Source organism: Heliangelus exortis, chromosome 2 (genome assembly GCF_036169615.1).
Source record: "Heliangelus exortis chromosome 2, bHelExo1.hap1, whole genome shotgun sequence".
Taxonomy (NCBI): domain Eukaryota; kingdom Metazoa; phylum Chordata; class Aves; order Apodiformes; family Trochilidae; genus Heliangelus; species Heliangelus exortis.
In genome coordinates this window covers 102,147,112-102,163,404 of record NC_092423.1, presented here as the reverse complement: position 1 = coordinate 102,163,404, position 16,293 = coordinate 102,147,112, and the positions used below count along the sequence as shown (strand labels likewise).

The 16,293-nt window shown below is 38.6% G+C and overlaps 1 protein-coding gene across 6 annotated transcripts in view; it reads right to left on the bottom strand.

The window, feature by feature from the left end:
* Positions 1-346: 346 nt before the first annotated feature.
* The window catches only part of MYOM1 (myomesin 1), a 73,344-nt gene continuing 57,397 nt past the window's right edge, over positions 347-16,293 (bottom strand). For 3 of the 6 annotated variants that reach the window (XM_071737250.1, XM_071737253.1, XM_071737254.1), the window contains 10 exons: positions 16,086-16,173; positions 15,305-15,343; positions 15,114-15,219; positions 13,314-13,477; positions 11,923-11,959; positions 11,587-11,609; positions 9,967-10,022; positions 5,003-5,218; positions 2,042-2,165; positions 347-854 (listed from right to left, as the gene is read on the bottom strand). In XM_071737250.1, the coding sequence (XP_071593351.1) occupies positions 646-854; positions 2,042-2,165; positions 5,003-5,218; positions 9,967-10,022; positions 11,587-11,609; positions 11,923-11,959; positions 13,314-13,477; positions 15,114-15,219; positions 15,305-15,343; positions 16,086-16,173 (1,062 nt within the window). In that variant the 3' untranslated portion in view covers positions 347-645. Of the gene's footprint in view, positions 855-2,041; positions 4,036-4,208; positions 5,219-9,966; positions 10,023-11,586; positions 11,610-11,922; positions 11,960-13,313; positions 13,478-15,113; positions 15,220-15,304; positions 15,344-16,085; positions 16,174-16,293 lie in introns of those variants that run through there. The other 3 variants (XM_071737251.1, XM_071737255.1, XM_071737252.1) reach the window with 2 other exon arrangements.

The following is a 16,293-nucleotide window of genomic DNA, read 5'->3' as shown; positions in this document are numbered from 1 at the left end:
ACCAAGACCAGGAGGGAATTAATGGAGAGGACTGAAAAATAGTCATATGAGACAAGAAATGGCCAGATGTCATCCTGAGCCACTTGATGAAACAAGTGTGCATGAAAGAAACTTGAATCAAAAGAAAATCTGTTTCTGTTCTCCCTGTATCCCTAGGAGATGGTTCTGTTTCTGGAGATCTTCCCCTGTAGCCAAATTGGTCCTGGTGAAGAGTACAATTCACATGGAGTTAAAAGGACTTTTTTCCTTGAGAAAGTGAATAGGGTCAGCCTCCAGCTGGGAGGCCTACAGCTTTCTAATATCAACATTTTTCTACAGAGTAGCAAATATGCCAGTTTGGACAGAATTTGCTCTAATAAACTCTGTTTATCATGGACATTATTAAAGTCACCTCGTCAGTATATGGATCATTATTCAGTTGCTTAGAAATTACTACAGTGCAGCTAATCTGGTCCTGAGACATAAGTGCCCATCTATGCATTTCAAGTTATGAACATGACAAATGTTAAAAAAAAACCCAAACCACAAACCGCTAACCAACTTTGGTGTTGAAATATTATGGCTAGTCTACCCAACATGAAATCCCTGCTCGAACTTATGCAGATCACAAGATCTCGTCCTTCATTCAAAAACAGTGAGGTTTCCTCAAGGCTTTTTTTCAGATGTTTTTTTCCCCTGCTTATCCAAACTTCCTGCAGGCTGAGGAGCCTTTTCTGCTACTGCTGCCTTTCCATCGGTCTTTGCTGCTTGCTGGTTGCTCTGTGTGTCCTTTTCTGTTTCCACAGGGGGGATTTCATTTGGATCAGGTGTCTCTTCTGTAGCAATAATTTCTTCTACTTGTGGCTTAATAAAATCTGATTTAGGAGAAGTAATAAAATTTCCCTTATGTTCAGCAATGCAGAGGTATTTAGAGTAAGATTTTGCTTTCACACTGCTTATGACCTTACCATGTTGTTTTCCTCTTCCCATACCCATATAAAGAGATTCAGTATCACAAATAACATTACTGCAGTTTGGAGCCAAAAGCAAGCCTGAGTCTTTATGGCCTCTAATTAAAAAGATTAAGGGGTAGAGCCTGCAGAATATTTATTGTTTCTCACGTAAGTCATCCCATGATGGATGGACTGTGCAGAAATGTCTGGCTTACTCAGTAAGGCCAGAGAGGACAGAAATGCAGTTAAAGATCTGTGCTTGCCTTAGGAGCAGAAAGGGGAGCAGAATAAGAGCATGAAATGTCCTGTCAGCTATGATTTAACATGTATACACCCTGTATACAGAATTAAAATACTTAGGCAAAAATATGAAAAACAGATGTTTTGATAATGTTGGCGTTTAAGCCTTATTTGGAGATAAAATGCTCAACATGAGGGAGTTGTAATTGTGAAGAATAAATCAGCGTCTAAGTAGCAATTATATAATAAGGGTCTAAAAGAACAGTAAAAAATCTGTAATATACAAGAATGTTCAATCACCAGAGAGCTTTTCATCTTCCAGCTTTTCTCTAAATTGAACAAAACTGGTCACTTATAATTCCAACTTTAACCATTCAATATGGACATATAAATAAGAGAGAATAATTTAGCAATCTCAGATTTGATCAGGGTTTTTGATCCCTATTTGACCAGGGTTTTCTAAAACACTTTAGCATTTAGGGTTCCTTAATTTGCAAGGCCTATTTTTTCGGTATTGTGTCAAACATCAAGCTGCTGAAATGACACAGAATTTGAAAAAAGACATCATCTGGGTATATATGCATGCCTAGGAAGGCTTTCCTTTGCATTCTGAAGTTTGAAAGTATTTTTTATGACTTAAAAACATTTCATGAGCCAATGTGAGAACTCTCAGCCCTGTGGAAGGGTGATTTAAAAGTGTTGATTTAAATCTCTTTCACTGAGGCTTAACCTGGCAATCCATTCATTGTTGGTTATGAGCATACAGATTGTAAACTCCAGAAATACTGATTGGCACAGACTATTAACTGCATAATGTTTAACAAATTTTTCATTGGAGTAGAAGACCATAAAGGTGAAAGGGCTCTTACCTTTCTTTTCTCCTTCCTTCTGTTTGCTTGCTGTCATATTTCTTTTCTTTTTAGATACAGTCATGTTTTTTTCATCATGGCCTTGGACTGTGTCAGTCTGTCCTGACACAGGCATCACAAGCACCTGAAGCAAAGCAAGAACACAAAATGCACAAACGAAAAATGGGGCTGAATCACAAATGCACTTTGAAAACACCACATCTGAATCCCTGGCAGCAAGAGGTTTAGAAGCAGCTATTGCTCTAACTTTCACAGACACAATGCATCTTCTGAAGCAAAGAGAAGTAGAATCCAGTCTGTTGTCTAGGAGATGGCCCACCTGTATTTCCTTGCAGTTCTGCCAAAAGGAGGGAGGCAGGGGGACATTTTTGTAGATAAAGTAGTAGAAATAAACTGCTGCTAAAATGCAATTAAAAGTATGCTGATGCTGAGTAGTAAACATCAGTTATTTGGTACTGTGAAGAGCAAGTCATAATCTTGCTTGCACTCTGGGGGTTGGAGGTTTATGTCCTGGGACCAAAATGGAGTAGCCTGTCTATCATCCTTGAATTGGTTTCACATCATATTAAGAGAAATTATAAAATAATTTTATATCAGTCCTTTAAACTCAGAAAGCTCAGTGTATCTCTAATTGTAGATATTCTCATTGTTATATTTTGAAATTTAAAACTTAAACTCTCTGATAGCTGTTGAGACTAAGAAATCTGAACTTTTTTTAACGGTACAGACTCATTAATATAATTTAGACACTTAAACTTTAAAATATGCAATAATGTCATCTAGTTTGATACCTGAGTTGCAACTATTTTAGAAAGGGCTTACATGAACACATGCACTGTTTGTGTGAAATGCTGAAAACACATTAATTTTACATAATTTCATCTTTAAAATCACTCTGATATGAAATTATTTTGGAAGAAAAAATGTTTATACCAGATAAACTTAACATGTTCCTTGGAACTGTTCATGCATAAAGGTAAGCACATGCTAATGTGTTTTGGTAGGTTGTAAATCTGATCTAAGTCTGGATTATTATTTTTTTATGATTAAGTTCATAATCATCATCCTGTTGTAAAAACTGAACAATAAAACCAAACAAAAGCTATCAAAAATTTGCAAAAATCACCACTTTCACCCTTGGTAACTGTTAAATCTATTGTTACCTGAGTCACTAAAAATTCCCTCATGCTTCCACCTTGCCTTTAAAATTAGCTGACAGTAACCATGAGATGACAAGGGCTTAAGTGAACATTAACTCTACAGCATTTTAAAGGAGCATCCTCACAGACATCCAGTACTGCAGCAAAGTGAGTGGCTGGGAACCAACACTATTTCTGCATTTACAGTGGCTAAAAACAATGTATGTGGAAGGTGCATGCAGATCATGCTTATACTGAAAATACATACGTTAGTTCTTTAGATTTTGATGTGAAGAATTGTGCTGTTGTGAGACCAGTAATGAAGAAAATTATTATTACAGGATGTTTCTCTCCTAATTAGCAACTAGGCTGGTAACTGCTTCTGATCATAAATATATATATGATATATATTGTATCCCCCATGTATATCATATATAAACCCAGGAGGATGGACATTCTGTTGCTCTTCCTCAGCTAATAATAATCATCAGTGCAATTGTTGTAAAAATAGCTGGCATGGAAGTTTTAATCTACATAAGTGTGTTAAAAGATCTGGACAAATGTTTTGTGTCTGAAACATTTTATCTGCAAAAACCCCACAATTTTTCCTATGTTCCAGTGAAGATTCTTTTTGTAGTGTTAAAAGATCTTCACGAAAACCAACCAAACAAAAAAGTTACTTCTGATCTCCAGTGTTAAATTTGGTGAAATCAACTGAGGTCTCAGCCTAACAAAATACTTACCCAACACCCTTAAATCAAAGTCATGAGCAGGTCCACTGAATCATGTGAGACCACTCCTGTGCCTGAACTTGCAAATACATCTTCTTGAGTTGAGATGTGAAGCAGTGAAGGTCTGGACAGAAAGGTGTGAAGCAATGCCACGGGGGGTTTTGTCATGAACAGTAAAGTGAGGATTAATAGAGATCTAAAGGAAAGCTAAAGGTAATTACAGTGGTAAAACCATTAAGATACTGTGCACAGCTACCAGAAGTGTGACTAGTAAAACAAGACACAGTGAAACAAGCCGGTGATAGAAGGAAAGAAGTGAATTTAGTTTATTTGTGAACACAGAAGAGAAAGTTCATACAGTTTTGCAGACACACACACACACACATTAGTATTCTGGCCTCCAAAGCCTGATTTTCATTTATGTTACAGTACTTTTACCCCAGTTGGGCAGATTAAGCAGTATTTATGGATGTAAGTGACACCCATACTGAGGCCTCTCTAAATTAACACAGCAATACAAAGAAGCCTCAACGTAGACAAAAAACAGTACTAATTTCTCCATTATTTAATTCTCTAACACATTCCATCTATGCTACTTTACCAAAGGTGGAAAAATTTGAACTGCTGCTCAAAAAACACCTTGATTATTCTTTGTGTTTCCATCTACCTCATCAGTTGCCTCCACTGAAACAATTTTTCACCGTTTCCATTTTTTTGTCAGGTCAAGCACTCCAGGAAAAGGGTCAAGTGGCAGACCTATGTTTATAGCCAGCACACATTTAGCCTGGCTGAAGATGCTACAACTAGGTTGTGTGAAGCTGGCATTAATAAAATATTTAGGAAAGGCCCTGTTTTCCCTGGCAAAATTAAATGTATTAGAAGCGAAAGTGAAATGAACGGAAAAATCCAAGGCTACCTGCTAAAGCAGAAAGCCATTTACACACAGAGATTATGTCAGCCTATCATCCAAAGTCTTCCCCCCCCCCCAACACTTCTGCTTCCTAGTCTTAAATTCAAGCTCTTGTTTTCTTATCTTCTTTTGTATTCTCTTGTTCAGACTGTCTCTCTTCCTCAGGGATGTACACACTTACGGTGACATCGCTGGTCTCTGTGCCATACTTGTTCTTCACCACAAGGCTGTATTTCCCAGAGTCATGTGTGGACACATTAGAAATGCTAAAGCTGACATTTTTTCCAGCTTCAAATTTCAGGATACAATTAGCATCTGATACAAATGACTTTTCATTCTTCAGCCATGAGACCTCTGGAGTAGGATCTCCCCAGACAGTGCAAGAAAGATTAAGTGCCTACAGAGAAAAATATAAAAGGAATTAGAGGTGAAAGTAAATACTTGGTGTGTTTTTTAATGCCTGACTTTCCAAATGTTACAATCCACTGTTTAGGTTCCTACTTTTAGTAAAAGGATGCATATCATCATCAGTAATCAATAATTTTTGTCAGAGTCTTCTGTGTCATAAAGGAAAAGACAGAACTCAGTTAATTCAAAAGCTCCATTAAAACTTTTTAATATTTTATGGACCTTCATTTCTACTCTCAGATAATTTGTAACTTTCCCCATGCATATTATATAATGCAAAAGTAGATATTATCTGCTTTGGGGTTTTTTTTTTGACCTTAAATGAGAATTTAAGGAGCTGCCAAATGTATTTGTTCATGATAAGCTCACTATACATTTGCCACAGAAGTAAAGAAAGTGTGTCTGCCTTTTTAAATAACTAGGAACAAAATGTCCCTGGAATATTTTTTTTAATTTAGGATCTTTTTAAATTATGTCCTGGCAGCTTTTCCTTGAATTGTTTTATGCATTTCTATAAAACTATTTTTAACTGAAATAAATACAGGCTTTACTTTTTCTTTTGTGTTCATATAAGTATTTTCCTTTGATGTTAGTAATGTTTCTAAGTGCCATACTGAAGGAAGTATCTTCTTTATCAGAGAGATAATGTTGTTGGTGAGATCACTGGCAGCTGGATGCTGTCTCTGGGCTGGTGAGTCTATTGTGCACACAATGCTCAGGCCTCCTGTTTTTTTGTTGTCAGCTGAGAAATTCATATTTGAGAGATACCAATACATGGAAATGACTCCTTCCTCCAGCCACAATGCCATGGGAATCTTTTCAAAGGAATTTGCAAAAATGAATGTCACATAGAGAGTCAAATGTGAAAAATGTTCATAGGCCTTTCTCTGGACCTTTATTTAGGAAGGAATCTATTTATGTCTAAGTGTTAAATAATACATTGGTCTGAGCTTAAGAAGTTATTAAAATTAGACTTTTTTTAACATGGAAATTGATGAATTTTTACTGCGGAGAAAATGGTCTTCAGTCATTCACTAGGAATGGGCTAAGTGATACATGAGAAATGGACAAGTTTCCATTTGACTGCAATCAAGTTTTTCTTCTCTTTCTTTTTAAAAGCTCTTGATAAAAATAAGTTAAAAGTAGAGACCACCTAATAGTACTCACATTGTTGGCTTTGTGAGCTGTCACGATAAAAATCTACTGTGAAAAATGTATTTAACAGCTACCTTCCCCTCATCTCTGTGCTGCTTATGTGGTAGTGTGATGGTGGAAGATGAGATAGAAGACAGACACCCAGAAGGCAGAAATGATCCAGCCTGGCCCAGCTTAGCAGGGCATGGCTCTGGCTCGGTTCCGCTCAGCACAGCACGGCTCAGCTCAACCTGGCCCAGCCTGGCCTGGCTGCCTGGCCTCGGGCTTTTGTGGCTCAGCTGGCCCAGCCTGACTTGACTTGGTCAGGGTAGGCCCAGCTAGGCACAGCCCACCTGGGCCCAGCATGGTGCAGGGTGGAACTGCAGAGCATGGCACAGGTCAGCCCACTGGGCCTGAATGGGGTCAGCTCAGCCCAGGTCAGCCCAGCCTGGCTGGGAACGGAACCGTTCAGGCAGTGCCCTCAGGCAGGTGCTGCATATGGGTCCCTTCAGGTGCTTGGTGTTTCTTTATTGTCTTCAAGTTCTCCAGAAGACAAGAAAGAGATCCCCACTGAGCAGCCCCAGCTGCTGTTACACGGTGCTAATGAGCTGAGGTCCATGTCCAGACAGCTCTGTGAGTAGCAGCATTCAAACATCAGATATTGGAAGTGGTGTCTCTACTCTTTAACTCAAAAAGATTCAAGCAGCAGCTTGTTTCTTTTTTTTTTTTTTAAACTTTAAATAAATAATTCCTTTAAATAGCTATATTTTGCTTAACCTTGCATCACTAGTTCCTGTTTTGACATGTGTTCCTCTTTATCTTCCCAACTTTTGTTTATTTTCCAGCTGCTAGTGTGCAGAGATGTATATTATCATTCACTGCATAGATAGTGATATCTTTGGTTTTCTGGAAGGTAATTCCATAACTGTGGAGTCTGAGCTAAGGAGAAGTGACCACCCTCTGTGGCTGCACCGATCTGTTTCAGGTTTTCTGTTTTTTGGGGCAGGAGGTCTTTTTTTTGCTCATATGTTCATAAGCTAATGCATATCTTTGCTCACAGAAAACCCTGATTACAATGCTGTATTCAACCTGAAGTTCTTATCCTGGTATAAAAGCATGTCCTGTCCTCCTGAGGGGAAGAGGCACCTTTCCCTTTTAGGATATCTCCCCTTTCCCAATAGTTGTCTGGCTCTGATCATTTGGGAGCCGGTGGCCCCCTCTCCCCTTTCTGCCTTTCCCAGCAGATTCTCATGAGCAGGGCAGTACGGGTGGCAGAGGGAAGTGAGTCACTGGATTTCAAGTACTGCTGTTCCTCTTGCATATTAGCACAAACTCATTTGCATTCAGTGATTTGGGCTGAGATGCAGTGAGTGAGCTGACGCAGTTCAGTCGTGGGAACCTGCTCCCTTCTTTCAGCCTACCTGTGAGGGCACCTACCCCTGGCAGAAGGGCAGAAGGCAGAGTTGGTGGGCAGCAAGATGCAACAAGATGCAAGAAGGATGTTTCTAGGTCAGAATCCCAGGACTCTCCTTTTAAAAATAAAACCCTCCTACTCACTTACAGGCCTTCACTGAAACAGCCACTTAGGTTAATTTGGCCATCTGTACACAAAATTTATGCTGGTATTCTCTGTCAGGTCAAATTCCTCCTTAATAAGAACTGACACTTAGGCTTTTCTGATTATATCACACTGCTGAAAAGCATTTCTGTCTATCAGTAGAAGCCTCTTAGACCATCTGTAACACTGATTAGCACCAGGTAAGCACTGGTGCATTCATTCTCACACATCCCCTTCAGCTCACAAGAAAAGCCAGTAAGTAGCATCACAGTCATAGCGTTAAGTCTGAGATACACATATGCTTGAAAGTTTCATCTAGGAACACCAATCTGCTCATATTACTCTATAGTTATGGCTCTGCTTGCTTTCAGAATCAAAGCCTGCAGTTGCCAGTCCTCTGCTATCTCATTTACTGATTTTCAAAGTCCTTGATGGTTGTGCAATTTGCATGAATTACACAACAGAGAAGTGCATTCCCCTCTCTCCAGCGTATATGCAAACAACAGAGATGAGCCAACACCACCCAAACAGGCTCTGTTTTCCCTGATCACTCTCTGTCCTGCTCCATTTCCCAAAATTATCATCCACTGAATCCAGAAACATAAGGTCAAGGATATTTGTCTGGACTTCTGTGAATTTTTCAGTCACTTACTCAAACATTACAAATGCCCTTACTATCAAGGACAATGTGTGTCCGGGTAAGATTTTGCAATTCATGTTTTATGAACTCCCTCTCTATAAATTCTACACATTATGTTGTATTGAGCTCATACTCAACTTCATATCGACCCTCTTTTGTCAGAAAGCTTAAAACTGTTAACCACACAAATTTATCCCCTGCCAAAGCAGAATGAGAACCTCATCCTGAAGGACAAGAACTACTAGCTGAGAACCTACAAATTCATTCTGTTTCTTTGTGTCTTCTACCTACAGTTAGGATGCTCCTATAAGTACTTCTTACTTTGCAGCATTTCCCAAATTGCTAAGTCCTTTAATGTAATGTTTAATGAAATGTTACCTCATTTTATAATGCCTGAATTCTTAATTTTCCCAGAAGTCCTGCAGAACACTATCTGTTGGCTATGTTATAACTCGCATTGTAAAGTGATTCAGACCACAGTTTTAGGTTCTTAGCGCTTCTGCTTACTTATAATCAAAGACATTTAACTCAGCTGACCTACTGCCAGATAAATAAAGCCAGAAATATCAGGAAGCTGCCTTATGGGAGTTGTCATGTTACAGGTTTTTCAATGACATTCACGTGCCCTATTTCATTGTTTTGATATGATGGAAAGAGCAACTGGCTAACGGCAGACCAGAAGGAAGTGAAGAACAGGCACTTCTTGGTCTCAGAACTATTAAGCAGCAACTTGTAGAAGCAATGTGGTGGGAAAAGTCTGTGAGATTCAGAACTGACTTTCTGGGTCATCTTTCTGTGCTCAAGCACTGATGTAGCCGTGTTCCTTTGGGAGAGCCTTATAATGATCTTTCAGTTAAACTCTGCTAATATAGTCCTTTGTAACACTAGTGACTTCTTTTGGCTTTCTTCTGATTTACTTTGACAAAATAGAGAGAAGTTTCTACTTTTGTTTCAATGAGGATTGAGTTAATGTGGTTTACTCCTTTTACATCATTTAAAAGACAGCCTTGACAGGTATGATTATCTTTCCACGTTGCAATGAAGTTAACTGCAGAAGACAGTTATCTTGTAATAAAGGAATTAAACTTCCCTGATGCCCTATTATTTAAAAAATCTTACTGTGAGACCTGTGCATGAATTTTTAAAGAGCTGGTTATATAAGGAGTCTTAGTCTCAGCTCACATTGTCATCTCACTTTTATCTAAGAAAGACACTGCCCTGAATACAGAAACCCATCTGTGGAGGAGCGTTGAATTATGTACAGAATGAATAAATAATGTAGCAGATTTTAAAGATGGCATTTTTTTGAAAAAAAAAAAAAAAAAACCAAACAAAAAAGTAAATGTTTTCCTATCATTGAAAGGCATTCAAGCTGTTGTGTAAAGCTTCAGTTATTTTACTGTACCTTGCCCTCCTGGATGGTGACAACATCTGGCAAGCCTCCGAGTACCCGTGCACGATCTGGAAATAAGGAAGCGTCATTTTCTTTAGAGTCTCAAAATCAACCATGTCCCAGATTCTGTTTCCCCTCTAGTTCTTTCCTCTTGTTTATGTACAACTTGCCTCTGATATCTGTGCTAGCAGAGAATCATTCAGCACTGAAACCATTTGGATTTTAAAAAACAGTGAGTTGACAGCAAAACGTGTTAAAAGCTGATATAAATCACATACAGAGGGAATTGAAGTACATGTGCTGTGTCTTGAAGATTTTGCCATCAATTCAGTGCTACTTCTGAGTGCACAAAAGAAAATACGAATTTTTGAGATCTAGTACTGTAAACTTTTATTGTCATAAACTAAAAACATTGTGTATCCAAAAGGAAATTAATGTCACCTAGTAAAGTAGTGAGATTAGGTTTTAATCCAAATACAAAGACCTCAGTCTCAGGGACAGCAGAGAAATTCCAGTGCTTTCTAAGTATCTGGGTGTAAATGAGATCACTATCTGGTCTAGTTGTAAGCTCAGAGTCCCATGGGAATCATAAACAAATACAAATAAGCTGATCACATGCAGGCTTTCATGCACTTATTCTGGAATATGAATTTTGTTCATTATACATCTTGGTGGAGCCTGGCAGAGGAAGGAAATGACTGTACAGTATGTTCCCCTCTGATATATTCTGTGAAAGATGTGCTCTGGAGCACAGAGATAACAACCCTATGAGACCAGGAATGGGACTGTGTTGTGTCAACATGTCAGCCCCTTAGGAATGGTCAAGGGTTAGAAATTATATGACCAAGGCAGGACTATTACCAGCCCTTCATATGTTTCTGCTGGGACTCACTGAGGTCTCTCTACATATCCAGGCCCCACTCTATTTGGAGTGTACATACACATTTTTTCTCCAAAACGTTTCAAATGCCAGTTCTGCTCTCATTTCTTTATGGACCCGAAATTTATCTGCAGTGGGAGAATTTTTTGATGTGTTACATTTTCCCCATGCATTTTTCTGTAAATAGGGAGAATATTGAGCACAAAAAATCAAGTTGAATTCTAATGACTTATTCCTTAAGTAATTCTTACATACTGCTGCTTTAATTGCCCTGTTGTAATTGACAAACATGCAAAAGTAGCAGGAGTTTCAGGGATTAATCTTTAAGCCACTGTTGCTTTCTTACCAATCTCTGTGAGCAATGAAGAGCCATTTGACATTTTAGATGGTTCAAAACTATCCAGGTTATTTCCTCCATTTTTGAAAACAAAGTGATTTGTGTGCAGAGAACATGCATAACATAGCTCATCAATAAAGATAATTTTTTAGAGAAGAGAACTGGAGGTTAGACTGGAAAAATCAACATAACCAGTAACTAAAGTGGTATTAGCTGCAATGCAGACCAGGGTTAAATCACTAAAAGGTCACTCTCCTTGCTTCCCCTTGCTATAAAGACAAATTAATCTTAGGATGAGCACATGCACACACACTTGTATACATGCCCTCTTTCTCCCAACTCACAACCTTCGTGGAGAGAAAGAAAACCTTTGTAAAGGGTTTATTGCAACCATAGTCAAAGAAGGGTGACTTACTTTTCTCTGCAATCGCAGCTTGCCTGAAGTTGAAAAAAGCAAAAAGAAAGTCAAATTTCAGTTAAGGTTTACTTAGAGTGGTTGAAAAATAGCTTGTCTTTTTAATTGCCTTTAATTTGTTACGGAAGATCTGCCAGCATTTGGCAATACTGCTTGCTTTTTGTTACCTAACTGTTACATAAGAATTGCACCAACGAAGTCACATGCAAAACTCCTACAGACTTCTGTAAGACTAGGATTTGTTGCACAGGATATATTTAGCTCCAGTACAAAGCAAACAAAAACTTGTATTATTTTATGGCTGCCATGACTGTATTTAGATGGCATAATACTTACTTTAATCTCTGGAACTCAGCAAAGGCTTCATCAAACGCTTTGTAAAGAGAAAAGTTGATTTTAAAGTTAGGTTGAGAGATAAATTATCACATTATAAAATGCAGAGATTATTAAAGAAATATTAATGTATAGATATGTGCATATTGTATAAGTCTTAAAATGCTGAATGATTCAACTAATAAAGGTCCTCTTGTATATGGCAGCTGCTATGTATATAGATATGAATGCATAAACACACTTTTTTTTTTCCTTCTAAAAGTCAGTCTTTTAGACAAAGAGATAGCAGGAGCGCAACAGGCTGAAATTGTCTCACAAAACAGGAAGAAACCCACAATACACAACTTGTAGCAGTGGTCTCCCAAATTTTTTTATCATGCAGTCCTACAAGTAAAAAACTTTTAAGCACGCACCCCCAATATATGTTTATTTATTTATTTATTAGTCATGTAGATGTACTACTGAAGTTGTCATATTTTCTTCCTGCACCCCTGTAGATCAGCTTGCACACTCCCCACTTGGGAGATGACTGGATTATGGAATACAAGAGATCATTTTTTCCCCAAAGTGTTTTTCACATCTGCTTTGAAGCATCATACTAATGGCCAGGGAAAAAACAAACAAACAAACAAACAAACAAAAACCTCAAGATCAGCAGAAAAAATAGACAGCAGACTGCTGTCTTCTTCATAAATTCAGGCTAAGCTACCATCAGGAGTAGATCAACCTCTCTCTTTTCTCAGGAAGTGGGGATAGAGTACAGAAGAAGCAACATGGAGATGATTATAAGGTTATTTCCCTTATGCTGATCTTTCAGACTCAAAGTGAAGCTTTAGGGATGAGAAAGGCAGGGGATGGAAACTTGGCAATTCAGCAGCAATTAGTCTGCTTTGTAGGATCTGAGTGGTCTTCCAACAGTCAATCCAAATAATTTTATCAGATCCTCTAAAAGTCCTTCATTGTGCTGATGAAAGGTCTTGACATCTTTGAAGAATAAGGAGCTGAATTATACCCATCAAAGAAACACAGTAGGAAAGTAAAAGAGCAAACTTGTCTCTCACTTCCTCCCCCAAATATAACTTGAAAGCGAGAGATACAGAAAGCATTCAGTGCTACAACTTGTATTTAAAATTTCCAATCAATGCCAGCAACACAAGGGGGTTTGTAAGATAGCTCAGAAACTGAGCTGATGTCTCAGTAGACAAGCTGTAAGTGGGTATTTGGAACAGGAAGAAGACTTTCATAATTTATGACCCGAGAGCATTGGTTTGGGAAGACGAATTGCACTGTCCCCAGAAATGCTGCCAGGTCTATAGCAAGATCCTGCTGAGGATGCTCCTGCTTTATGTACCAATGCCCACATGCAGCTGATGTTATCAGAGGGAATGGCCTACCTTGTCCAGAAAGATCCACTGTCTTTTTGTGTCCTGTGTTACCATCAAAGAGATCCATTGTGTATTTTCCTTTGTCCTGGGGAGTCGGCTCATTGATCTGCAGCCAGATCTGCTCCCCGGTGACACCGGTCTTCACTCGGTCTGTAAACTTAATCTGGGTATCACTGAAAAATACACATTCCCCATTTGTTTTGCTGGAGTATAATGCATTTGCTTCTGAGTCACTGAGTACATCTGCAGTTGCTAAATGGTTCCCAAAGTGCTATGGTATGGCACCATTTTTTTAAACTTTTGAACGGAATAAAGCTCTGGGCCAAAGGGACAGAATTGACATGGCAGTCTTTTCTGTTCAAGGTCTAGATCTTCTCAAAGCTTGCATGTTATTCTACGACCTGAACCATAAGAGAGTTATACAAATTTAAAAGCCAGATCTCTGGGTAATTCATACACACTCAGATGTTCCTGTTCTTTGCTATTCTTTGTTGTTTATAATTAAACATTCTTTGCTGTAAGTATATCTTTTTCCACAAAAAAAAGAAAAAATATCGGTTTCTCAGCTTCCTAGCTAAGCAGTTAATTGACCCAGATGAGGCAAAAGTTTTTTGTCAAACAAGCTACTCTTTTTCTTATCTTTAAACTGATAACTTCTAATACATTTTTTCTAGATTAATTTGATGTACTTCAGTATGAAATTAGTTTCTAAAAATTAAACGAGAAAATGAGAAATGAGAGGAAAAAATGTGTGTGAGAGAAAAAAAACCCAGGATACTTCATAGGCATTCCCAGTTTTGACATACTTAGGACTCCTGGTGGTACCAGGTCAAACCAAGTGCCAAGAAACAGGGAAAACTCAAACTGCTTCCATTTCTCTGACAGTGTTGCTGGTGAGCATCTGTCTCAGTAGTTACAGCCAGACTGCTACAGCACATCCTGTGTATTCTGTGCCTCATTTACATGGCTTTTATTGGGAGATCAGTAATTCAGATTCCATCCTAAAGAATAACTACTACCATGTCCACAGGAAGTGAAGCAGCAAGAATAGTAATGATAGATTTGAAGGGATTAAAATATGTTATTACTATTAAATGAAATCTAAGTTGTTTACTTCTTTGTGTTTTCCAGTGTGTTTGCACTGACAGAATTCAAAGCTGTCTCATGGATTTGGATATGCAACTCACATTAATTTTACAGGGAGCTGGGCATTCAAAATTTTTTTTTTTTAAATCTCAGTCCTTCTGTCTGCCTTGGTTAGGTTTGTAGCACTCACAAGGAGGAGCTGTCTGGATTTTACTGCCCCAAGCACATACTGAAACTTGCTTTGCCTCCTAAACACAAAACCATGCTTTAAGAGGACCTACTTGCTTGTCCCAGTCCCTGTGAATTGTGGCATCTAGACGAGCAGATCTCCAGGCTAGGTATCTCTGAACCTGTGGTTCTGGCCTCTTTGAAACCTTGTCAGCCTCTCAGGTTACGTTTGCATCACTCTTTAATGCTGATTCAGGGAAAGATACAGCTTCCATCTAGAGGGTGTGAAATGCTCTGAAGCAGCAAGGCCCTGTCAGCGTTCCATGGCATGGGACTATCTTTCCCATAAGGAAAATGATGGGAGGGCCCTGCACCACCAAGACCTGACTCCAGTACTGGTTTCTCATGGGTGTCATGTACTGAGATTCACTCATACATGAGAAGGACCCATGAGAGATAAGAAAACTGACCCTCGTCTCTCTCATATATCCAGGTTCCTTCTGAATCTACAAACCCAAAGTTACAATGAGTTTTGCAAAGCTTTCGTGTACTTACTTGTGCACCCAGCCTACTCTCAGATCTTCCACATAGTAAGTAACATAGGAGTACAGCCTGATACCCTCAGCTGTGCTCTGGATTTTCAGGTCTGTTGCAGATAGAGCTGAAAGAAAAGCACATGGTTTTATGCAGCCGTTCATTGAGTGTCACAATGAGTCATTCATTTGAAAAGAGAATGAAGTGCTTACCAATCCTCCTGCATACTTCATTCATGAGATCTGAAAAAGCTGTGGAAATAAAATCCAGAGACTAAGACTCTGTGTCTGCAGTTCAGGCATAGTCAATAACAGGACAAGTACTGGCTTGGAAATATTCTCTTCAGTAGGTATGAAAAAGAAATCAGACCTACCTTAAAATGCATATTAGAAATTTAAGTAATACAGAAATATAGCCTGCTATCCCATGATTTCCAGACTTAGTTTTTAACTGCAGCCTTGATGAATATTACTGCACCTGAACACTGTTTGTGTGTGTGTGTGTAAATGACATTATTTTGTTGAAATTCTAACCCATCCATATACACATTCTAATGAAGAGGGCTTTTCTCCACTTGCTTGGGAATATAAGTGACATTTTGAAAATGCAGTAATCACAATGAGTGGAAAAGCCTCTAAATAAATGAAAGGCAAAACATAATAAAAATGTGAAATCTTTAAAAATTATCTAGCTAGAATTGCTTTTCATACATCTAGACTTGCATTACTGATGGCATCCTGATGAAACCTGCTATCATTTACTTATCTTGATCATCACATTCCAGTCATACAGAATCCAGATGCAATAAGCTGTATTCAAACATTATTTGAACTGAAAAATCTCAGTTTTTCTAATGAGATGAGATGGTCTTGTATACAAATAGAACAAAGCCACAGGAAGGTGACACACACAGCAGTCTGCACTAGCCCAAACATGCATGTAGGCAAGCAGTCAGGCTGGTGTGGCTGACAGCACACAGAAACTTGCTCTGACCTGTGTCTGTAAGCTTTAGCTCACTGGAGTCCTTTCCTCTGTCATCTTTCAGTATGACTTCATAAGTGCCAGTATCTTTCCTAGAAAACTGAAATATTGTAACAGTAAGAAAAACACTTTTCAGAACAATTACTGATGAAAAACCTAGATTTTACTCCTGAACCAAGCTGAGATCTCATCCCTGTCCTCCCCAGGGAGGTGCCCATTG